This window comes from Nicotiana tomentosiformis, chromosome 5 (assembly GCF_000390325.3).
Source record: "Nicotiana tomentosiformis chromosome 5, ASM39032v3, whole genome shotgun sequence".
NCBI lineage: Eukaryota > Viridiplantae > Streptophyta > Magnoliopsida > Solanales > Solanaceae > Nicotiana > Nicotiana tomentosiformis.
Genome location: NC_090816.1, coordinates 81,550,604 through 81,575,601, shown reverse-complemented (window position 1 = coordinate 81,575,601; position 24,998 = coordinate 81,550,604). Strand labels below are relative to the sequence as shown.

The 24,998-nt window shown below is 38.4% G+C and overlaps 3 protein-coding genes across 4 annotated transcripts; 1 reads left to right on the top strand and 2 right to left on the bottom strand.

Annotated features, from left to right (window-relative positions):
* The first annotated feature begins 14,533 nt into the window (after nt 1–14,533).
* Nucleotides 14,534–15,370, top strand: LOC104097143 (oleosin Cor a 13-like). The gene has a single exon (XM_009603667.4). It carries the CDS (start codon nt 14,650–14,652, stop codon nt 15,088–15,090), a length of 441 nt encoding a protein of 146 aa, XP_009601962.1. The 5' UTR covers nt 14,534–14,649; the 3' UTR covers nt 15,091–15,370.
* A 737-nt stretch (nt 15,371–16,107) lies between these two features.
* LOC104103610 (probable transcription factor At5g61620) lies at nt 16,108–18,742 on the bottom strand. 2 transcript variants are annotated; one of them, XM_009611520.4, is made up of 6 exons: nt 18,300–18,742; nt 17,906–18,117; nt 17,752–17,826; nt 17,617–17,667; nt 17,238–17,336; nt 16,108–16,580 (listed from the first exon to the last, which is right to left on the bottom strand). In XM_009611520.4, exons 1-6 carry the CDS (start codon nt 18,583–18,585, stop codon nt 16,332–16,334), a joined length of 972 nt encoding a protein of 323 aa, XP_009609815.1. In that variant the 5' UTR covers nt 18,586–18,742; the 3' UTR covers nt 16,108–16,331. The 2 variants fall into 2 exon arrangements, with proteins under 2 accessions (XP_009609815.1, XP_009609816.1); XM_009611521.4 differs by having other exon boundaries at nt 17,752–17,817; nt 18,300–18,741.
* Nucleotides 18,743–20,020: 1,278 nt separating this feature from the next.
* LOC104091223 (ras-related protein RABD2a) lies at nt 20,021–24,626 on the bottom strand. The gene is made up of 8 exons (XM_009596506.4): nt 24,298–24,626; nt 23,052–23,124; nt 21,851–21,898; nt 21,680–21,727; nt 21,115–21,186; nt 20,856–21,011; nt 20,656–20,759; nt 20,021–20,416 (listed from the first exon to the last, which is right to left on the bottom strand). Exons 1-8 carry the CDS (start codon nt 24,309–24,311, stop codon nt 20,320–20,322), a joined length of 612 nt encoding a protein of 203 aa, XP_009594801.1. The 5' UTR covers nt 24,312–24,626; the 3' UTR covers nt 20,021–20,319.
* Between the last annotated feature and the right edge of the window lie 372 nt (nt 24,627–24,998).

Below are 24,998 nucleotides of genomic sequence, written 5' to 3'. Positions count from 1 at the left end.
TTTTTTTATATAAGATCACATGACACTTCAAAGAAACAAACTTAGAAACACATGGTGACATCCTTTCCGCTTTTTCCCACGAGTACGGATGCACATTTATAAATAATATCATATATTAACTCAAACATGCTTTTAGAGAGAATCCCTCAAGAAGAGTAAGTCATAATCAACTTACCTCAACCTTCAAGTTCTAAATAATACTACAATGCTACAATTGATTAAAATGTTCAAATGTCGCCAACATTTCAATATCTACCTTTAGATATCCCAACAACATCAAAACAAACACGAAAAGTTCCATAAATATCTATTTAGGCTTCACAATTCGGCAACAAGCCTTCAAACATTCCAAATTATCTAACAGGTCCGCCAATTAGCCTATTCAATTCCATTCTTATCATTAAATACTCATTTGGAATCATTAGTGATACTATATTATTTACTCAACATCACCAAGTCACTACTCATTAACTTCTCCAACACAACTCTAGGCTCAAGAATATCCAATTCATGAACTAGTCTTACTTCTTAGCCAAATGGCAATTCCCCCTTCAATTCGTCCATTAATTAGGTTATCAAATCTATTGATATCATAAAAAACTCAAAACATTTCATTTATGTCAACCCGCTACTATTCACTTTCTTCTTCATTAAAAATATTATTTTCAACATCCACTCTTAGGGTTTATACAATACTCCATTATAACTTCAAATAAACTGCATAAATGTGCTACCCATACTTCAATATATCATATATGTGAAGCTCAAGTAAAGGATTTACCTCTTGATGAAAGAATCTCACTTTTCTCTTTTTGGTGTTCTTGAAGATTCAACCCATTTTCTATGAATTTTGATCCATAATAATGTTAGTGCTATATCAAATGATGTTATATAATCATTCTTATATCAAATAAACTTACCTTGAAGTGTATTCATGGTGGGAGAGTTCCTCCTTCTCTCTAGAACCCAAACCCTTGTCCAAAATTCTATCCCTTTCTCTCCCCCTGAAATAGCCACTTTTATAATTTAGAAGACATGCGTAGCTACACACACCTCCAGCGTAGCTACGCTCCCCTTACTCTTCATCTCCCTTTTATTTGATTAGTTTCTAGAATTAGCTACGCACAAGGCAGCGTAGCTATGCACAACTCGCGTAGCTACACTATGTTGATGTTGTGCTACCCTTTAGTAAACATATCATAACTTCTTGTAGGAATATCTATACAAACGGTTGGAAGAATTGAAAACTAGACTCATATACCTTTAATTTGATAGGTTGTACACCAAATAGCTCTTTATATATTGGAAGTTATTCTCGTTTGATGTTAATCTTTGTGCAAACTCATTTGAAACTTTAGCTCATCATATAGCTTCCAACTTGACTTAGCCTTAGGGCTCTTCTTAGACCATAAACCATTCTTAATGCAATTCATACGATTATTATCATGATCAATTGATATTCTTCATATTATTAGTCTTGTTCATACGCGAATTAATATAATTAGCACCCGTCAATCTTCTTAATGGTCTTAAAATATTTCAAAATTTTCCGGAGTGTTACACTATAAATAAAGAAAAGATTTAATGTCACTACCCAATTCTTCCTATAGGCCGTGATGGCGCCCAACGTTACCGCTAGGCAAGCCAACAGTGAACTAACCATGTGATTGTTTCTTTTAACATTTTTAGAAATAGCTAATTTTAATTTAGTGCATAAATAGGAAATAAAAGTTTAAATAAAATGAGAGATAAATAATTTTAAGAGCAAATGAGATGAGTAAATATCCAAAATTCATCATGAGTCTACTAGCATGATCTCCAAGACCAGGTGTCACAAGTGTACGAGCTACTAGTAGAAGATATAAAAATACTACACTACTGTCTGAAGTCAAATAGACAGAAAGTAAAAACAAAAGGAAAACTTAGAGTGCTGCAGCACGGGCTCGGAAGGCATCTCACCGCTAAGTCTCGAAGAAATCAAGGATGCGCGCCGGACTGATAGCCAGATGCACCTGCCTCAGATCCTGCACGATTAATGCAGAAGTGTAGCGTGAGTACATAAACAACACGTATCCAGTAAGTATCTAGTCTAAACTCGAAGAAGTAGTGACGAGGGGTCGACTTCGACACTTACTATGGGCTAACAATAAATATCGAAATTATAATTAACCATGAATTATAGAAATACAGCTGAAAACTCAATAACAAGAAATAAATAAACAATTCTTTCACTAATAGTAAATCCCAAATTAATTTCCATCATTTAACAAATTTATCTCTCAAGCCAATGAAACAACATCAATTACAATTGGGCTCTAAGAATTATTACGCACGAATTATTTCGAGGTCGTACGACCCGATCCAACATACAAATATATAAACTGTGCGCTGCCGAGGGTCGAACATCACGAACCATAGATGCATCTATTCTATTACCGAGGCGTTCGGCTCACTCCACAAGAAGAGAAAATACTTTATAAACAACCGATTCAAAGATTATTAAGAGGCTAATATTCAAAGAAAACACAAATTCTCATTAACGGTCAAGTAACCCGTCCAAAACACAAGTAAATAAAATTCGGCCTTTTACAATTCCTTTATCAAGTTCCAATATGGTTTAGGCACTTAAATTAACAAGTAGGGTGCAAACATCGCAAGTATAACATGATCTGGGTCCTAAACTACCTGGACATAAGCATGATTAGTAGCTACGTACGGACTCTCATCACCTCGTGCGTACGTAGCCCCCATAATTAGAAGCACATATTAATTCAATTCACCTGTGGGGTTAATTCCCTCTTACAAGGCTAGAAAAGAGACTTACCTCGTCTCAAAGCTTACTTTCCAGTCCACAATTGTGCTTTAAACCCTCAACTCGGTGCCAAACGACTCAAAACTAGTCAAATATTATATAGAATAATCAATACATATTCAAATGTTCATATCCTAACTATTAAAGTGATTTCCCAACCCTAATTGAAGAAATTCCTAAAATTCACCCTTGGGCCCACGTGCCAGGATTCCGAAAATTATTGAAGTAAGTTGTTACCCATAACCTAATGAACTCAAATATATAATTTTTACTAAATTCCATAATCAGTTTTGTGGTTAAATCCCATTTTTATCAAAAATCTAGATTTTTCATCTAAACCCATAATTTCCACAAATATATATATTAAAATCTACCCATAATCTATGTATTAAACTCGCATTAGGTAGAAATTACTTACCTTCAATAGCTAGGTTGAAATCCCCCTTTTTGAAGCTCCAAAATCGCCCAAGTGTGCAATAGATGCACTCAAAATAGCTTAAGTCCTGTTTTAAATGAACCACACTGCCTCCAGCGATTTCGCACCTGCGGTCGCTAGGCCGCATCAGCGGCATCGCTTCTGCGGATAAAGGTCCGCTTCTACGGAGGTGCCTGAGGCTGGCTGGTTTTGCTTCTGTGGGCGGGAGATCGCTTCTACGGTCCCGCTTCTGCAGCAACTTCGGCGACCCCCTCTTCGCTCCTACGTATCCGTAGGTGCGGTCACCTTGCCACTTTTGTGAATACTAGGCAGCCTTGGTTGCGCCGCTTCTGTGGTCCATGGCTCACTTCTGCGAGCTCTCACCTGCGGCTAGCCATCCGCAGGTGCGATTACACCAAAAACCTGGTGCTTCGGCTCTTCTTCCAAGTCCAAACTTGGTTCGTGCCTAGTCCGATTGACACCCGAGGCCTCCAGGGCTTAAACATACCAATAAGTTTGAAATCATAAAATGAACTAGCTCAAACCTCGGAACGTGCAAAACAACATCAAAACTAAGAATCACACCCTAAACCAATTCGAATCAACTTATGAACTTCAAGTTCTTCCAACTTACTCCGAATGTGCCGAAACATACTTAGGCTACTCGAAACGACACCAAATTTTGTGTGCAAGTCTTAAATTACTATACAGAGCTATTTCCAATCTCGGAATTCCAATTGGACCCCGATAATGCCAAATCCTACTTCAAACCAAACTTAAAGAACTTTAAAATCTTCAAAGAGTCAACTTTCACTATTAGGCGCTGAAACGCTCATGGGTTGTCCAAAACCCGATCCGAACATACGCCCAAGTCCGAAATCATCATGCGAACCTATTGGAACCATCAGATCCCGATTTTGAGGTCGTTTGCTCAAAATGTTGACCGAAGTCAAAATTAGCCTTTTAAAGACAAACCATGGAATCAAGTGTTCCGATTTCAACCCGAACCCTTCCCAATCCCGAACTAACCATCCCTGCAAGTCATAAAATAGTAAAAGCACATACGGGGAGTCTTATGTGGGGGAACGGGGTTCTATAAAGCAAAACAACCGGTCGGGTCATTACATAATCCACCTCTTAAACAAACGTTCGTCCTCGAACGGGTCTAGAATCATACCTGGAGTGCTGAATAAGTGTGGATATCTACTCCGCATTTCCTCCTCGGAGTCCCAAGTTGCCTATTCAACTGGTTGACCCCTCCACTGAACCTTTACCGTGGAAATCCCCTTGGACCTCAACTGGCAAACCTGCCTATCAATAATGGAAACCAATTCCTCCTCATAACCCAGGCTCTCGTCTAACTGAATCGTACTGAAGTCTAACACACGTGACCTGTCGGCATGATACCTCCAGAGCATAGACACGTGAAAAACCGGATGAAATCCTGATATACTGGGAGGTAATGCAAGCTCATAAGAAACCTCTAACTCGTCTCAATACCTCAAATGGGCCTATAAACCTTGGGCTCAACTTGCCCTTCTTCCCGAACCTCATGATCCCCTTCATCAGCGAGACTTTCAAGGAACCTTCTCGCTCACCATAAATGATAAATCACGCGCCTTCTGATCTGCGTAACTCTTATGTCTGGACTGTGCTGTGCGAAGTCGCTCCTGAATTAACTTTACCTTTTCCAAGGCATCCTTTACCAAATCAATACCATATAATTTTGCCTCGCCGGGCTCAAACCATCCGATGGGAGAACAGCATCGCCGACCATATAAAGCCTCAAATGGAGCCATCTCGATGCTGGACTAATAACTGTTGTTGTAAACAAACTCGGCCAAAGGCAAAAATCGATCCCACTGCCCTCCAAATTCAGTCACACACGCTCTTAGCATGTCCTTCAAGAACTGAACAGTCCGCTCCGACTGCCCGTCGTTCTGTGGATGAAATGTTGTACTGAGCTCTACCCGGGTCCTAAACTCACTCTGTAATGCCCTACAGAAATGCGAAGTAAACTGAGGGACTTTATCTGATATGATGGAAACATGCACACCATGCAGCCGAACTATCTCCTGAATATAAATCTGGGCCAACCTCTATGAAGTATATCTGGTCACAACTGGAATGAAGTGTGCCGACTTGGTCAGCCTGTCAATAATAACCCACACTGCATCAAACTTCCGCAAGGTCCGCGGCAACCCAACTACGAAGTCCATAGTAATACGCTCCCACTTCCACTCAGGTATAGTCATCTGCTGGAGTAGGCCACCTGGCCTCTAGTGCTCATACTTAACTTGCTGGCAATTTAGACACCTCGCAACATACTCAACAATGTCCTTCTTCATCCGCCGCCACTGATAATGCTGCCTCAGGTCACGATACATCTTCGTAGCATCTGGATGAATAGAATACCGAGAATCGTGTACCTCATCTAGAATTCTCTCCCTCAAGACATCGACATTAGGAACACATAGGTGACCCTGGAGTCGCAGAACACCATCCTCGCCGATAGTAACCTCCTTGGCACCACCCTGTAGTACCGTCTCTCTGAGAACCAACAAGTGCGGATCATCAAACTGTCGAGTCCTGATCTGCTCCAATAGTGAAGACTGGGCAACGACGCATGCAAGAACTCAACTGGGCTCTGAAATATCCAACCTCACAGGTCTGTTAGCCAAGGACTGAATGTCCAAATCTAAGGGCCTCTCCTTTGCTGAAATGAATACCAAGCTACCCATACTCTCTGCCTTTCTGCTCAAGGCATCCGCAACTACATTCACCTTGCCCGGATGATTAAGAATGGTGATATCATAATCCTTCAGTAACTCAAGTCACCTGTGCTGCCTCAAATTGAGATCCTTCTGCTTGAACAAATGCTGCAAGCTACGATGATCAGTGTAAACCTCACAGGACACCCCATAAAGATAATGCCTCCAGATCTTAAGAGCATGAACAATCGCGGCCAACTCCATATCATGTACAGGGCAATTCTTCTCAAGGGGTTTCAGCTGACGTGAAGCATATGCAATAACTCGCACCTCCTGCATCAATACACAACACAAACAAACGCGTGAAGCATCGCAATACATCCCCGAACTAGAGGGAAATACAAGAACCGATGTCGTAGTCAAAGCTGTCTTGAGCTTCTGAAAGCTCGCCTCACAATCATTGGACCAACGGAATAGAACACCCTTCTGGGTCAATCTAGTCAAAGGTGCTACAATAGATGAGAATCCCTCCACAAACCGGTGATAATAACCTGCTAACCCCAAGAAGCTCCTGATCTTAGTCGCCGTAGTATGACGAGGCCAACTCTGAACTGCCTCAATCTTCTTGGGATCCACCTTAATACCCTCGCCTGATACAACATGCCCCAACAATGCTACAGAATCTAGCCAAAACTCACACTTGGAGAATTTAGCATATAGCTTTTGTTCCCGCAAGGTATGAAGCACCACTCTCAAATGCTGCTCGTGCTCCTCCATGCTGTGCGAGTAGATCAAAATGTCATCAATAAAGACAATGACGAACGAATTAATGTATGACCTGAACACCCTGTTCATTAAATCCATAAACGCCGCTGCGACGTTAGTCAAACCGAAGGACATCACTAGAAACTCATAGTGACAATATCTAGTCCGGAAAGCGGTCTTCGGAATATCCGAATCCCGAATCTTTAACTCATAGTACCCCGATCTCAAGTCGATCTTAGAGAATGCCCTGGCACCTTATAACTGGTCAAACAAATCGTTAATCTGCGGCAATGAGTACTTGTTCTTAATGGTAACTTTGTTCCACTGGCGGTAATCAATACACATCCGCATAGTCCCATCTTTCTTCTTCACAAATGACACTGGTGCACCCCAAGGCGATACACTTGGCCTGACGAACCCCTTTGCTAGCAACTCCTCAAGCTGTTCCTTCAACTCCTTCAACTCTTTCGAAGCCATACAGTGCGGTGGGATAGATATAGCTGGGTACCTAGAGCCAAATCAATGAAGAAGTCGATATCACGATCTGGTGGTATGCTTGGAAAATCAGAAGGAAACACATCGGAGAACTCCCGGGATACGGGTACTAAATCGATCACCGGAATCTCTGCGGTAGTGTCCCGAATATAATCTAGATAAGCCAAATAACCCTTCTTGACCATGTGTCAAGCTTTCATAAAAGAGATGATCCTACTAGGTGTGCTAGCAGATGAACCCTTTCACTCCAATCTAGGCAACTTTGGTATCGCCAAGGTAACGGTCTTGGCATGGCAATCAAGGATGGCATGATATGGAGATAACCAGTCCACGCCCAGGATGACCTTAAAGTCGGTCATATCAAGAAGTAAAAGATCCGCCCTAGTGTCATAACCACAGAATATAACAATGCAGGACCGATAGACCCGATCCACAATAATAGAATCGCCCTCTGGAGTGGACACATAAACATGAGTACCCCAAGGACTCACGAGGAATATCCAGGAAATGAGCAAACAGAGATGACACATATGAATAGGTAGACCCTGGATCAAATAATACCGAAGCATCCCTACTGCAGACAGAAATAATACCTAAAATCACGGCATCTGAGGCCACTGCATCTGGTCTGATCGGGAAAGCATAGAATCTAGCTGGAGCGCCACCTGACTGGCATCCACCCCCTTCCCTCCACCTCTTGGACGGCCCCTACCCACTTGACCTCCGTCTCTGGGCGGCCGAACGCCTGGTGTAGCTACTGGTGCTGTAATCATAGGCTGAGAACCCTGTTGCACAACCTTGCCCCGAAGCCTGGGGCAAAACCTCCGCACATGGCTAAAGTCCCCGCACTCATGACAACCTCTCGATATGAAGGACTGCTGACCTAAAGTATGACCCTGATGACCTGAATACCCATTGGAGGAACCTGAATAGCTGGTGGGCGGTATAAACTCTTTGGCATGGCACAGAAATAAGGTCGAGCTGGAGCACTCCGAGGAGGCGGTGGTGCTGGATATGTGGGTCTGCTAGGTTGACCCCTACCAAAATGACCTCTGCCCCTAGACGGAGCACCACTGAACCCTCCCAAGAAAAGGCGTGTAAACTGATCCCAAGTTAAGGGAGATGAACCTGCTGGTCTGCCAAGAAGATGAGACTGCCATCATCTACGAGCCCTGCCCTCCAGCTGGAAAGTAGTAAAATCCACCATGTGGGTCTCTAATATCCTCATGTTGTGCAGTCTGTCCCTGCATCGATCAATGAAGTCCTGGGGATCCTCATGTCGCTCACCTCCGAAGACAGGAGGGTGTAGCCTAGTCCATCTGTCCAATAGCTTCTGCGGATTGCCAGCCGCAACTGGTCTGGGCTCAGGCACAACTACTACTACTGGCTGGGCTCCTCCCACAGGTAATGTGCCCGGGGTCTGATATACAATAGCTGCATGCCCAGGAGCTTAAGCAGTAGGGGTCTGTGCTCCCTCTCTGGCTGGGTCTACTGGAAACAAACCGGCCTGGGTCATATTATCCATGAACCGAAGCATATGACCCATGACCTCCTGGAAGCCCGGTGCTGACATGAAATCTACCGGGGTTGGCTCTACTGCAGACAGCTTGCCATGCTCCTCAATAATGGGATCCTCTACTGGATCCGCTGGTGGCATGGCTGGGGTAACTCTGGGACGTACTCGTCCCCTACCTCGGGCTGGTGCCCTCCCCTAGCCTCTGCCTCGACCTCTAGCAAGAAGGGGAGCAGCTCCTCCCGGGTTTGGAACATCCGCCGTGCGCGTTCTCACCATCTGTGAGAGAATAAGAGAAAGATACTTAGTATAACATCAACTGCACGATAGGAGATGAAGAAAGAGTAGTTTCCTAACACCTTATAGCCTCTCGAAGAAAAGTACGGACATCTCCGCACCGATCCACAGGACTCTATTAGGCCTGCTCATAACTTGTGAGACCTACATGAACCTAGTACTCTGATACCATATTGTCACGATCCAATTCCTCCTATAGGTCGTGATGGCACCCAACGTTACCGCTAGGCAAGCCAACAATGAACTAACCATATGATTGTTTCTTTTAACATTTTTAGAAATAGCTAATTTTAATTTAGTGCATAAATAGGAAATAAAAGTTTAAATAAAATGAGAGATAAATAATTTTAAGAGCAAATGAGATAAGTAAATATCCAAAAATCATCATGTGTCTACTAGCATGATCTCCAAGACCAGGTGTCACAAGTGTACGAGCTACTAGTAGAATATACAAAAATACTACACTTCTGTATGAAGTGAAATAGACAGAAAGTAAAAACAAAAGGAAGAATTCGAGTGCTGCAGAACGGGCTCGGAAGGCAGCTCACCGCTAAGTCTCGAAGAAATCAAGGATGCACGCCGGACTGATAGCCAGATGCACCTGCCTCAGATGCTGCACGATTAGTGCAGAAGTGTAGCGTGAGTACATAAACAACATGTATCCAGTAAGTATCTAGTCTAACCTCGAAGAAGTAGTGACGAGGGGTCGACTTCGACACTTACTATGTGCTAACAATAAATACCGAAATTATAATTAACCATGAATTATAGAAATACAACTGAAAACTCAATAACAAGAAATAAATAAATAATTCTTTCACTAATAGTAAATCCTAAATTAATTTCCATCATTTAACAAATTTATCTCTCAAGCCAATGAAACAACATCAATTACAATTGGGCTCCAAGAATTATTACGCATGAATTATGCCGAGGTTGTACGACCCGATCCAACATACAAATATATAAACTGTGCACTACCGAGGGTCGAACGGCACGAATCATAGATGCATTTATTCTATTACCGAGGCGTTCAGCCCGCTCCACAAGAATAAAAAATACTTTATAAACAACCGATTCAAAGATTATTAAGAGGCTAATATTCAAAGAAAACACAAATTCTCATTAACGGTCAAGTATCCCGTCCAAAACTCAAGTAAATGAAATTCGACCTTTTACAATTCCTTTATCAAGCTCCAATATGGTTTAGGCACTTAAATTACAAGTAGGGTGCAAATATCGCAAGTATAACATGATTTGGGGGTCCTAAACTACCCGGACATAAGCATGATTAGTAGCTACGTACGGACTCTCGTCACCTCGTGCGTACGTAGCCCCCACAATTAGAAGCACATATTAATTGAATTCACCTATGGGGTTAATTCCCTCTTATAAGGTTAGAAAAAAGACTTACCTCGTCTCAAAGCTTACTTTCCGGTCCATAATTGTGCTTTAAATCCTCAACGCGGTGCCAAATGACTCAAAACTAGTCAAATGTTATATTAAATAATCAATACATGTTTAAAAGTTCATATCCTAACTATTAAAGTAATTTCCCAACCCTAATTGAAGAAATTCCTAAAATTTACTCCGGGCCCACGTGCCCGAATTCCGTAAATCTTTGAAGAAAGTTGTTACCCATAACCTCATGAACTCAAATATATATTTTTCACTAAATTCCATATCTATTTTCGTGGTTAAATTCCATTTTTATCAAAAATCTAGGTTTTTCATCTAAACCCATGATTTTTACAAATTTACATATTAAAATATACCCATATATTTATTAAACTCATATTAGGTAGAAATTACTTACCTTCAATAGCTAGGTTGAAATCCTCCTTTTTGAAGCTATAAAATCGCCCAAGTGTGCAATAAATGCACTCAAAATAGCCTAAGTCCCGTTTTAAAAGAACCACACTGCCTCCAGCGATTTCGCACTTGTGGTCGCTAGGCTACATCTACGGCATCGCTTCTGCGGAGGTGCCTGAGGCTGGCTAGTTTAACTTCTGCAGGCGGGAGATCGCTTCTGCGGCGAGCTTGTCGCACCTGCGACCCCTTTCACTTCTGCGACCCCCTCTTTACTCCTGTGCATCCGCAGGTGCGGTCACCTTGCCGCTTCTGCGAAAACTGGGCAGCCTGGGCTGCGCCTCTTCTGCGGTCCATGGCTTGCTTCTGCGAGCTCGCACCTGCGGCTAGCCCTCCGCAGGTGCGATTACACCAGAAACCTGGTGCTTCAGCTCTTCTTGCAAGTCCAAACTTGGTCCGTGCCTAGTCCGATTGACACCCGAGGCCCCGCCCAAATATACCAACAAGTTTGAAATCATAAAACGAACTCACTTGAACCCTCGAAACGCGTAAAATAATATCAATACTAAGAATCACACCCTAAACCAATTCGAATCAACTTATGAACTTAAAGTTCTTCCAACTTACTCCGAATGCGCCGAAACATACTTAGACTACTCGGAACGACACAAAATTTTGCATGCAAGTCTTAAATCCCCATACAGAACTATTCCCGGTCTCAAAATTCCAATTGGACCTCGATAATACCAAAACCTACTTCAAACCAAATTTAAAGAACTTTAAAACCTTCAAAGAGTCAACTTTCATTATTAGGCGCCGAAATGCTCCCGAATTGTCCAAAACCCAATCCGAACATACGCCCAAGTCTGAAATCATCATACGAACCTATTGAAATCGTTAAATCTTGATTCTGAAGTCGTTTACTCAAAACATTGACCGAAGTCAAACTTAACCTTTTAAAGCCAAACCATGGAACCAAGTGTTCCGATTTCAACCCGAACCCTTCCCAATCCCGAACTAACCATTCCCGCAAGTTATAAAACAGTAAAAGCACATACGGGGAGTCTTATTTGAGGGAACGGGGTTCTAAAGAGTAAAATAACTGGTCGGGTCGTTGCATTTAATATCTCTATTACTACAACTTGTAGCTGGGTAATATGTATGTGAAATGCTACTTACTTTATTCTCTAGTTTGTACTATACAAATAAAAGAATTCCACAATAAAGTAGAAGTTTATTGATATAAAATTCCATATCATAATAAACTTGGAGTTTATTGATAATTGCACGCGTCATGATGTAAACCTGAAGTTTATCAACATTGATAACTTATCCAGTTGGCATAATTGGTTTAGCCATATTAATTTAAGTATGATGTACAAAAATAAAAGAGAATTCACATGGGTAGATATCAAAGAACTAGAAAGTTCTTTACGAATTCTCTTATGTTACTTGTTCTCATTAATTAATAGACCAAATAAAATTGGGATTGAATCCCATAAATGCTGAAAATATCATATGTGAATACGGGTTCATTCACCTGCCATGTATACCATATAAGATGCATCTATGATATAGTTACATTTGAGATTATTATTAACTCGCAATCTGGTGTTTGCGAGGTAACTTGGTCAACAATTTAATTTCGAGCATAATTTTTATATTTTCTATTCAAGACAGTTTATCTTAATAAGTTGGTTTAGTAAAATAATTTATTGAGTGCCTTCACTTATTAGTTAAACTATTGATTATGAGAACAAAGTTATCTATATCAGTTTGATATACGTTATATGCGAAAGTATATTACATTGTCCCCTCACAAGTGATTCAAGATCAGGAACCAAATAACTCCATCTTATTATTATTGATGTGCGATGTATATTTTGATTAACACCATAACGCACAAAGGTGGGTTTTCAAAGTTGAGGAAGTAAGTTAGTTCTTCTAACATGAGGGGGAGATGGGATAAACAGTTGAGAAAAAATTACGTGGAATGAATTATCATTTGTACATCTAGATCCTCGAATAAGATAATATCAACCTGAAGTTCATAAAAAGATAATTCATCTGCAATATATTCCAAAGCATGCCAGGCGCATTTGCTGACCCAAAGGAAGTAATTATATTCTCACTACAAATGCTCATATTAGAATAAGTCCTAGAAGGACAAAGTCAATGGTACGCTTAAAACATATAGACAAATCGGTTTCAAATAAAATTCTTGATAAAGAAGATGAGCAAATGATCAAAATGATCATAATAAGGAGGCAAATGATCTAGAAGATCACATGACATAACACTTCATAAAATTTCAGGAGAGGTTCAGGTACCTAAAAATATCAATGAAGAGATCTCTATGTTATGTCTTTATGAAAGAAGGGAGGTAGGAACCGATATAAAATGTTCGTCGATTACATCTATGATAATGCTAAATATATATGAGCATCTTAAGTCCGGAGAAACAATTCAAGTAGAATTGGTTTTATATGAAAGACATGTAGTTTTAAACCTGCAGTTCAAATACTTGAAAGTATAAAGCCAATAGTGTGTGCAATCACTTTTATCTATCTTATATGTCTAGCATGGCATGAAAACTTGATATGCATCTAAAGTCTATTTATATGGCTTATATTACTTAACTTATATGACAATCCCTGAAGGATTTAAATCGCTTAAAGCATCTACAATTCTTGGTCCTGAAGTACCACATCCTAAGTGCAATTTGTGCACATATGTATCTTGCTATAACTATAAGCATGATAATGTAATAGCGAGAATTTTACCTCTATGGGGATATTGGAAAGGGCATTCCACGACATTATATGAAGACATTACACATCTATCAAGAATGATGATTTCAAGGTGCAACATATTCATTCAAGTTAATATGGCTGATTTTTTCATCAAATCTCTACCGACGTTAACCTTCAAGAAGCTAGTGTACAAGATTGGGATGCGAATGCTCAAAGATGTGAATTGATGCTCTCATGAGTGGGGGGGGGGGGGTTTAATACGTGTTGTACTCTTTTTCCCTTACAAGGTTTTATCCCACTGGGTTTTCCTTACATAGTTTTTAATGAGACAACCAAAAGGCGTATTTCTAAACATGCATGCTTCTTTTCCTTCTCTAGAATTTTTTTTCCCACTGGATTTTATTTTAGTTAAGGTTTTAATGAGATTTTATTTTAGTTAAGGTTTTAATGATGCACGTTATCTGTTGAACAGAAATTCAAGGGGGAGTGTTATGAATAGAACTGTATTTAATGTGAATATCTATATTTTAGAGAGATTTTAGGATTTGTTACTTTGTGACTAAGTCACTTTTTTCCTATAAATAAAAAAGTTCTACTCCATTATAAATCATCCCAAATCAATAAAAGTTCTCTCTACTTTTCTTGCAATACTTTTCTTCTCTTATTATTTTATAACACTTGTAAATTTGAGCGGAAACAAATATATTACCATAGAATAAAGAACCCGAAAAGCAATAAAAGAAGTCCGAAAAATATAACGAATTTACCATTCTTACAAAGTGCCTTGTATTTTGGATGCTTTTGTCCATTTCATAAGTTCCCCAACGGTTACAAGTACACGAGACTACAAATAGAACAACAATTGTACGTGTCTCATAAACACGCATTCTCATTGCATGCAATCGCCGCATGTTTCGCCCTTATAACACTTGACATCCCTTCCTAAAACACGTGCCCCCTTCTCTCCTGACCTTTCCCTTCTATATAATCCAACTCCGTAAATCTCACAATCCCCACATTCAATTCACCTCCATTTGGGAAGAAAAAGATTCTGAAAATTTTCTACAAATTCATCAAGTATGGCAGATTACTATGGGCAGCAACATACTCAGCACCAGCAGCTCAATCCAGTGCAACAGCCTAGATCTCACCAGATGGTGAAGGCTGCTACTGCTGTCACTGCTGGCGGTTCACTTCTTGTTCTTTCCGGCCTAACTTTAGCCGGAACGGTGATTGCGCTTACTGTTGCCACCCCTTTGCTTGTGATTTTTAGCCCAGTGATTGTTCCTGCTGTTATTACTATTTTCATGTTGGTCTCAGGGTTCTTGGCTTCGGGCGGATTTGGGGTGGCGGCGATAAGCGTTTTATCATGGATTTATAGGTACGTGACCGGAAAGCGCCCGCCCGGTGCGGACCAGTTGGAGCATGCAAGGCACAGGTTGGCTACTAAGGCTGGGGAGATGAAAGACAGGGCTCAGGAGTTTGGGCAGCAACATGTCACTGGGACCCAGCAGGGTTGAGGTCTGGGCTTAATTTGCATGTATGGAGTAGTACCGGGTCTCTGTGTTTATATGGTGTAATCTACTGAAGTTGGGAATCATGGTGCTGCTGTATTAGTTTACATAAATTTCATTAGTTTATTCCATTTCTGCATCTTTCTTCTTGTATTCTGTTGGAGAAGTTTGTTAAATTGCTTGTTTATGTTGCTAAAGGGCTCTTGTCTTTACCGAGTCCGCATTATTGTAATAGTCTCTTGTTATTCCGAACGGCCGAAATAAATGGAGATTGATGTTGTAATTAGTCTTGTGTTCAACAAACTTTAAATGCTTAATTATCTGGTCTCAAGTGTCTAATAAAATTAAACTACGCAAAACTATATATTCCCTTATGTCTAGCGAAAAGTGTTCAAAATTTCTAGGTCATGAAGCGGCGAATAGGACAAAAACGCGTATATCTAGCAAAAAATGTTCAAAATTTTCTAGGTCCAGTGGCGGCAATTGGGAACATACATATATATATATATATATATATATATATATAAAATACTGTAATTCCTTATGTCAAGCAAAAAAGGTTCAAAACTTTTAGGTTGGATCGAATGATAAGGATTCGTCGACTTATATCACAATTCATTTGAATTACTAGGAAATTTAGATGGACCAAATTTAATGTCCGTGATTTGTATTTATTTGGTAAAATTTTATCGTACTGAACCCAGTTTGAACTCAATAACTCAACAATGTGTGTGTGTGTGTATATATATATATATATATATATATATATATATATATATATATATATATATATATAATCGTATATAATTAAATATAATTTATGTAAAGTAAAGATCCCGATGAACACAACAACTAGAAGACAACTATAATGCTTACGCCGGACGTTAATTCTTTCCTGGGGGACAGATCTTGTTAATTAACCCCCTTACTTGTGCAGTACATGACATCTTGTGCAATTATTTAATTTCCGTATGATGGTTTAATTATGTCAAAATGCTTCATTTGATATGTACTGAAAATCCATTCCAAAAACTGATATTTATTGAATCCACCAGAAAACATGAGAAGAATCACTATAAATCAACTATATATTGAAGGACATGACTTCCAATAATTCAATAGCCGCAAACTTCTATTCTCTTTACCTCAATAAATAAAGTATAAATAAAGCAAACCAAAAAGTAGCTAGGCAAAAGAACGACCCAAAAATTGCCCAACTATTGTAAAGAATTACTTCAAAAACAAACTCAAAGAGCTCCAATACTGATGTTTAAACCATCGTTATTTGTCACTGGAGTTGAATGCCCTGGCTGAGATTGAACTTGAGAAGAAGGAGGTGGGTGTGACAATAGACCAGCAGTAGGTGGCCGTGCCACAAAAGGTGCAAATCGGTAATTTAAAAGATGGTTTTGATTAGGTGGGAAATTGAATACGGGAACCCACGAGACCGTAGGTGCTATTACTTTGGCTGCTGTAAGGCCCCTGGGTACTCCCATCTGTATACACAAGACAACGTTAAAACATATTAGACAAGTGTCGTATGTGTCCATCTATTGTCACAATTTCTTAAGTTGTATTTGTCGGTTCTCAAGGTTTTTATTTTTTATTTTTTTTGGTAAGAGGGGAAAACCCGTAGCCGCTACAATCTCTGCCACAGCCTCTACCCTTCGGATGAGCACTCTATGGTGAACACTTTGTGCGCACTGGATAAATCTCCCCCTGTGTAATAACCTGCAAATCACACAGGGGATGTAAACCGCACTAGGCAATCACTGTGCGACAGGCTCAACCCAGAAGGCATTGTGGGGACATTCAATCCCAGGTCATCCATATAGATGACCACCCTCCAAACCAACTAAGGGGCCGGAAGGGTTTTACTTTCTACTCCAAATTGGTATTCTATTTGTACATTTTTTTCTATTGTGTACTATAAGAGAAGTTTTTTGTGAAAGTGTCGTCTGACACCACTTGCTAGATGGTGTTTTCGCCATTGGATTAGAATAGTTCATTTGTGTATTGTCCCAATGGCTAGTGATATCAACATTAAGAGCTTACTCTCAACTTTCTATTCATTTCCTTTATCAACAAAAAGGAATTTTCTTTTCCAAAGTATATGGGCCAAGAATTTTGTAATTAAGGAACTCGCTTCTTACCATATAAGGCATATGGCGTATGTCAGGGACTCCAAAGGGTCTAGTCATGGGTGAAAGTGGGGGTTTTTCACGGCTTGCACAAGGAGCAGCTTTGCTAGCCTGCACATAATTGTTGCATTGTTACGACTATGAGTTTAAATTATATATGCTAAAGTTCAAAAATGTTGTTGGGTGCGTGTCGGATCCTCCAAATTTAGTGTATTTTAGGAGGATCCGACATGGGTGCGATAACACTTTTGGAGAGTCCGAGTAACATAGCTAAAATTGACACCACTAGTATAAAAAAACTTTTTAGTTATTCTAGATAATTTTATCCATATGAGGAGTATACTTTATCTGTAATTTGGACATCAATTAGACCTGCAGCTTAATAACTTACCTGTCCTTTAATTTGGCAAGTGTCGAACAGTTGCTCCAATGGGGCACTCGCCTGAATAAACATAGCCATTTTAATTAATAAGATAATCATATGTAACATTTGTTATTTTATGTGGCATCGAGCTTATAGACTTACCTCTTTCGGGACTTCAGGAGCCATGTTTGAGATAGAAAGTGAAGATGAAGAAGCTTTAGAAGGAATCTGTGAATTCTACAAATACCTGTCAGTTTAATAGAACAGAAAAGAAAGCAAAAATAAATAAAAAGGAGGAGAATATAAAAATATTTACCGAATCTTTTAGATTCACATCAAACACACTAGGACGACGTTTTTTCTTATCATTTGAAGCCATTCTGATAAAATACTTTTGGGCATGGCTAGCCACCTGAGATGGAGTCCTTGTAGGGACATAACTTTTGGAAATTCCTCTCCAATCACCTTTTCCAAGCTTTTCTAAACCAATTAAGAAAGATCTGTGCTCTTCCTCTGTCCATGATGTTCCTGGGAAAAATAAAATTAATAAGACTATCATTCATAAGAATTCTGGCTCACACAAAGGAAAGCCTATGGCATCTAAGCAAGACGCCCTGGAATGATGACTCGCCCAACATAACATTCGACTTAGACACAAATTAAAAATATACTATATAAGATAAAGAAATGATGATCAAGATTTGACAAACCTTTTTTTCTATTTATGGAGGAATGAATGGGGCCATCGGAAAGATAGCCAGCGTCAACGACGGCGTTGTGGTCATGAATTTCAAGATTACCAAGACTTTTGCTCCTCCTTATGGCCGATTCATGATCTACAATCTTCATCTTCATTTTTGTATCAACATGGTGACTATTATTAGTATCGTCGATCCTAACTCCAAATAATTTGATTCCTTTCGAATTATAATTACATGTTCTTGAATTGTGTCCATTCTGCCCACAATGAGAGCACTTCCTTGCATCTTTTGTCATGCTACTCACCCAGGGGTTTTTCTATGTGTTGTTTTTCTTCAACATATAATACAAATACAAAGTGGTGGTTGTATATATTCAATTCTACTATAGGCTCACAAAGCGTACGCTACTACAAGAGACGAGGTTTTCTCCAAGTCTTGGCAATGGAACTAGAGAGATTGCATATTTATAGCTTCTACCAATCATTTTGCCGTGTAACTTTTACCTTACCTTACCTTTTAAATTGTTTCAAAAAAGATTTCTTCCTTACCTTTACTTCTTTTTTCCTTACATATACTACTCCTACTTTACATAAATAATAATTTTTTCCTTCTTTTATTTTGGGAATTCATAGTTACTCTTCTATAGGATATAAATATATATATATATATATATATATATATATATATATATATATATATATATATATATGGAATCAAATCTATCGGATACCCCCCTGAAGTAACTCCTTATTTATCAAAGTTAATTAATATTTTTCGGACTTTTAGTCTAGCAATCCAATTTTGTAGATCTAGTTTGAAATTAAATTCTCGGCTTAAAGTTATTTACAAATATGTTAATAACTGTGTGAACACGATCAAGAAAACAATATATAAAAGGAAAATTTGTAATTTTTGTTCGATTTTTCCTGCAAGTACAGAAAGAAAATATAAAATAACATACGCAATATCTATATGGGATAATCATTGACTCCGTAGGAACAAAGAGTTCTTAATTCGGATATTTTAAGTGTTACTTGGGTGCAAAGGATCGGAACTCGGAAGGTAAATACAACTCACCCTACGTTTATTTTCTAATATCCTTGCTGGCAAACTAGTAAATTTTAGTTTTCTACATGTATGAAAGAGTCACTTGCATTAAATAAAGTCAAAGATATTCGCTAGCAAATTGAGAAAAAGGATTATTATTATGGATATAAATTTAAGGAATGGGGATAACGTCATCCTAAGAATACCACTATATAAAAATAACTTAACAAAATTTCAACAGTATTTCGGTATCTCTTTTCCAAATATTATTCTAAAACTTAAGTTAGACAACATGAAAAAAGAGCGCAATCCCTCATGAATGTATAAGAAAATAATCTAATATTCTGTATTTAGTTTTATTCATATTGTCTCTCTGATTAAGCCAAAAAACCAAACATTAAGAATAAATTGGGCTTTTTACACTTATAAATTATGTCTTTATATGTGTATTTTTTTCGTAATTTGCAGTCAAAAAGTATTTTTTGGGAAAAATACTACTGAAAGAATTCCTAAAATGATTAAATACAACTTCCAAGTACTCCTTTTTAAAAATTTATATTTTAATAAATATGCTTCTCAAAATAAATAGATTTAAAAAGTTTTAAACAATGCTTACGTAAAAAGAGATGTTTTATCAAGAATAATATGAGTAGAATGTTTGTCCAATGGTTGAAACTAGAATCTAAAATACCAACACTTCTGCAGAGCAACTTATTTAAAGAGAATCATAGTCAAGTAGAAACATAGTACAACTGCATTACAACTCTCACTATCCCCATCTTAAAAACTAACTTATGAAACAACTGCCTGAAACAGCAGAAACCAACATTGCAACTTTGAAGCCCAGTTTAAAAAAATATCAAAGAGGAAAGAAAATTTTTTAGGAGCAACCCTTATGATTTGTACAGGCCACCAGAATACTGGCAGATTAAAAGAATATAACTGGCACAGTGCAACCAGAAAGAAGGCCTGAAAAGTGATTCTAACTAGAACAGCAACCACTCTTCTGTGAAACAGGTTGACCTCGTATCTGCACTGTTGGAGGCTTTGCATTATTCGACGCTGGCTGGCTTGCCATCCTGTATTTGACAATGAAAGTCATTAACCAAACAAAGACCGACGACCTAAATACACATGAAGCAGCAGAATTTGGGAAAATATCTCCGGAAACAAGCTAGACTGCCGGAATGGCAATAACAACATTATGTTAGGGAGATATCAACTCAGTTCGGCCTAACCAGAAACAGATAAACTTACTTCACTGCCACTCTAAATGCTGAAAGGCAATAAATAAACCAAAATAAGATGCATAAAATACCTATTCTTTATGTCAGCTGCCATTGCCATGAAGGCCTGCTCAACATTAGTGGCATTCTTAGCACTAGTCTCCATGAATGGAATACCAATTTCATCAGCAAATGCCTTTGTACGTGAACCAAAAGCTATTTCAGTCACGTAGAAAATGACGCACTTAAAAGAGAACTGAAAAGGAAAATGAATGGAAAGCAAAATCATCACCTTTGCTGTATCATAAGACACAGCTCGGTTGTCAGCCAGGTCACACTTATTTCCAACCAGAAGCTTGTTTACGTTGTCACTTGCATAACGATCAATCTCACTCAACCATTGCTTAACATTGTTAAAGCTTTCTTGGTCAGTTACATCATAAACTATCTGCCAGAATCACCAAAATAGTGGTTGGAGGAACTATTTTACCGAGCCAGAAAGACAAAATCCACCTGTTAATAGTTCTAAAAAGGAGAGAAGAGAAACCTACAATGATGCCATGTGCCCCACGGTAGTAACTACTGGTAATCGTCCTGAAGCGTTCTTGTCCAGCAGTGTCCCACTGGCAAATACGAGGCAGAAAAGAGGACTTTACATCCACTTAAACAATAACAAAACAGTAAAGAGTATGCCCACATACTGGGATCACCAGCACTATATACATCAACAGTTCAAATTTCAGGACTTATCTCTACAATGATGGAATCTTAACAAAACTGCAAGTCATGTTCATCACTTAATGGTCGACTATAGCTCAATCTCAGTCTCAGCACTACTAATCACTGAATAATAGAATTTCAAAAATAATGCACATTATGTTTGATTGCATTGCTTTATGAGTAAACCTATTTTTAATAAGTAAATAACCAAATAAAGGAACCAAGAGACTATGAACACAACATGCATTTTCTTTACAAAAATTCATCAGGCAGAGAGTACTTCCAAAATTGAACTATCAATCCACATTGTGTCCCATGATCTGACAGAATGTAATGACAGGAATAAAACATCATCAAATCCCTAGGAAACAGAAAAGAAGACCAGTGAACCCATACAATTTGAAGTTTCATTGTCTTCCCATCTTGCTCCACAGTGCGTATTTTCTGCAAGAAAAGAAATACAGATATCAAAAAAGTAAGTGACCATGTTATACAAACTTCCCTCTGTCAGAAAGAATAAATAGAGACACGTATGTTTCTGAGTGTGTGAGATGAAATTGGCCTTACGAAGTCAACACCAATTGTGCTGATGTAACTGTCCAAATAAGAATCATCCTGCATCAAAAGATGATAACTCAAACTCAGATAAATTAGCCAAGAAAAACCAGAACCTAGAAATATAAAACAGTCCTTTTAGAAAGCACAACAAACTTCAAAAGAAACTAAATACAAAAATAAATCAGTTAGTCAACAGAGAAATAGCAAGATCTGGAAATGTACACAAAGCAAACGAATCGCAGAGCAACTAAATTGAATGCCGCATACCAATGTTGAATATTACAAATGGGCAATATGTCAATCAAACTGCCCAAACATACTATTCTTACTGTTTATAATTAGACAGACATTAAAGAGAACCGTAATTAAATGGCAGTTTCTGATCCAACAGTAATTTCGGCACATCAAGTTTGGTTCCACAATGGAAACGGGAAGGAAGGATAAAGGGCAGAATTTTAGATGGAATATTCATTTTTTCTTATAACAGAGAAATCCTCGGGGCTACTGGAGCAAGTTTTGAAACCTGGTAGATAATGGCCCAATCCTCTACCCTTCTCTACTTATATACAACACTTTTGTAAACAACAGGGTTCGAACCGATACGTGCACCTAACCCACACATCACATCTACTTTCTTACCATTAGACCAAAGCCATAGGGGCTCGGTGGAATATTCATTGTTTACTTCCAGCTTTTGGTATATTTAGGATGAAGGTAAAAATGTTATACTTCTTCATCCTCATCAAATTTCAAAGGGTTCAAACGGCTGGCATGCAGAGGATGACCATTTGCTTACCAACCTCTTTTACCTCCTCACCAACAAACAAAATCGTTACCCATCTCATTAATTTTTCATCTCCTCCCATCCTTCCTCTTTACCTCCCAAATCAAACATGCTATAAGTAAACATGTAGAAGAGAACAGCTCAGTTCATGTCAACTTAAAAGTAAATAAAAATAGAACCGCAACTTCACAAAAAGAATAGTCACGAAATATTATTGGCTCAACCTAACTCAGCAACGACCATCCCCACTAATTGAAAGTCTCAGGGAAATCGCACACTGAACCAAATGGAGTTAATTTGATATTGAAGCAAGTAATTGCAGTAGTATAAATTGGAAAATGCAATTTCCTAGTTTTAGTTCATATTCTATAGTGTACCTTAATCACTCAAAGCAAGATAATAACTGATGGAGATGAAAACACTTACAGCAAATCTCAGGAGAAGACATGACTTTCCAACACCAGAATCTCCTATTAATAAAAGTTTAAACAAGTAATCACTGCAGAAGACAAGATAAAGTGAAATCAGCATTACCATTCAAGCTGAAAATACTAATAAACCAGCACTATTACTTATCAATAGAAAAAAGCTAATTACACTGGTAGTAAGCAACATTAAAAACAAAGAGATATCCTTCCGGCCTACTTTTGGGTATTTTGACGTTGAGGTGCAAACTAGTACTCATACATAGGATCAAGTGAAACCTTGACAAATCCCTGTTTTAAAAACTTAAGAATTGTCACGTCTGAGCCCAGTGCCATACGAACTAAGCCTGGTATTAAGTGGATAAGGGTAGAGGAGCGGGCACATTATCCCCGAGTTTCGAGGGCTACGGTCGGGCTAGGGTTGGCCCCGGACGGATTTCTCAGTCATCAAAAAATAAATAAAACATTAAAAAATGTCTTATGATGTAATGTGACTTATATGCTTCTTTGCCAAGTGGGCCCTTCTGAAAAAGCTCGCAGTATCTCATAACATCAGAACTCCACCAATTATTAGTGACATATTCATTTCTACATGCATTTTGCTTCCAGATCAATTCAACTTTTTTTTTATGAACAGAAGCCAAATTCCATTTCATTTCATGATCCATTTTTGTTGGGGAAAAAGGCTCAATCTGTTTTATCAAAGAGATAGTTTCAGTGAACAGGATAATTAATGTAAATAAGTAATTCTATCAAAATTGCCAGAGAAACCAACAGAAAGATTAAAACGAAAATTTAGAACTCACAGAACCAATCTAGTAAACTAAAGAGCAACAAGATACACCTCCGTCCCAATTTATGTAATGTTGTTTGATTAGGTACTGAGTATAAAAGGAGCAAAAGACTTGTGAAACTTGTGGTTTAAAACAAGCCATATATATATTTGAATGGGTTCAAAGCTAAATAGTTTCTAAGTAGTAGATACTGAAAGGATTATTTTTTTTGGGACAGTCTAATGAAAGAGTATCACATAGTAAGAAACCAATTGCCTTAATCAAAAGAAAGTAAATTTGCTGGATCTAGCGAGACCATATACAATATCTTAAGAATAAACAAGTTGATTACTAAAATTGCCGCGATCCAAGGAGAAATTTCGATTGCATTAAGAACAATAATACATAATTTTTCAGGTAAAGAAAATGCTGTATATTTAATTAAAGGAGAAAAAAAGAAAAGGGAGGCATTACTATTCGGGATTCATGATTTTAAGCCGACTGATCCAAAGGCGACGGGAACACGGTCCACCCAACGGACGAATAACTGATGGCGAAATCGGATCGTCGTCGGAAATAGATGGAGCTAAGGTGAAGAAGAAAGAAGTGAATTTAGACGGAGATATTGAAATCGAATTGTCGGGTTGGGTAATAAATGTACACCGACGACAGGGATAAAATAGTTTTGGGGAAACTCACTTTTCTATCTTTATTATTTACTAGATTTAGTTTAGCACGTGTATTATGTGTTATGCAGAAAAGGGGAGATTTTTATTTAGTTAGAATAAGAATGAATTAAGTATAATAGTAATTGAAGATGCAACACATATTTAAATGGTAGACGGCCTAAAATAGTGTATATTAAATTGAATAAGAATAAATTTAGAGTAATAGCAGTTGATGATGCCAAAAAAAGTTATTACATTGAAGAAATAGTTGTATTTAGATGCGGACACTAAATTGAGTGTTACCACGAAGCTTGGATGTGGTGATGTTGCTGGAACCATAGGGCAGATTGTTGCTTACCCTCTTGATATCATCCGTCGAACAATGCAGATGTGCGCCGTGAAGAATGCTGCTTCAGTTGTTACTGGTAAGAGGAAGACACCTCTAAAGTATGAATTCAGCAAAACAGTTCAGAATCTATAAAAATAAATATAATTATATAGTTGTAA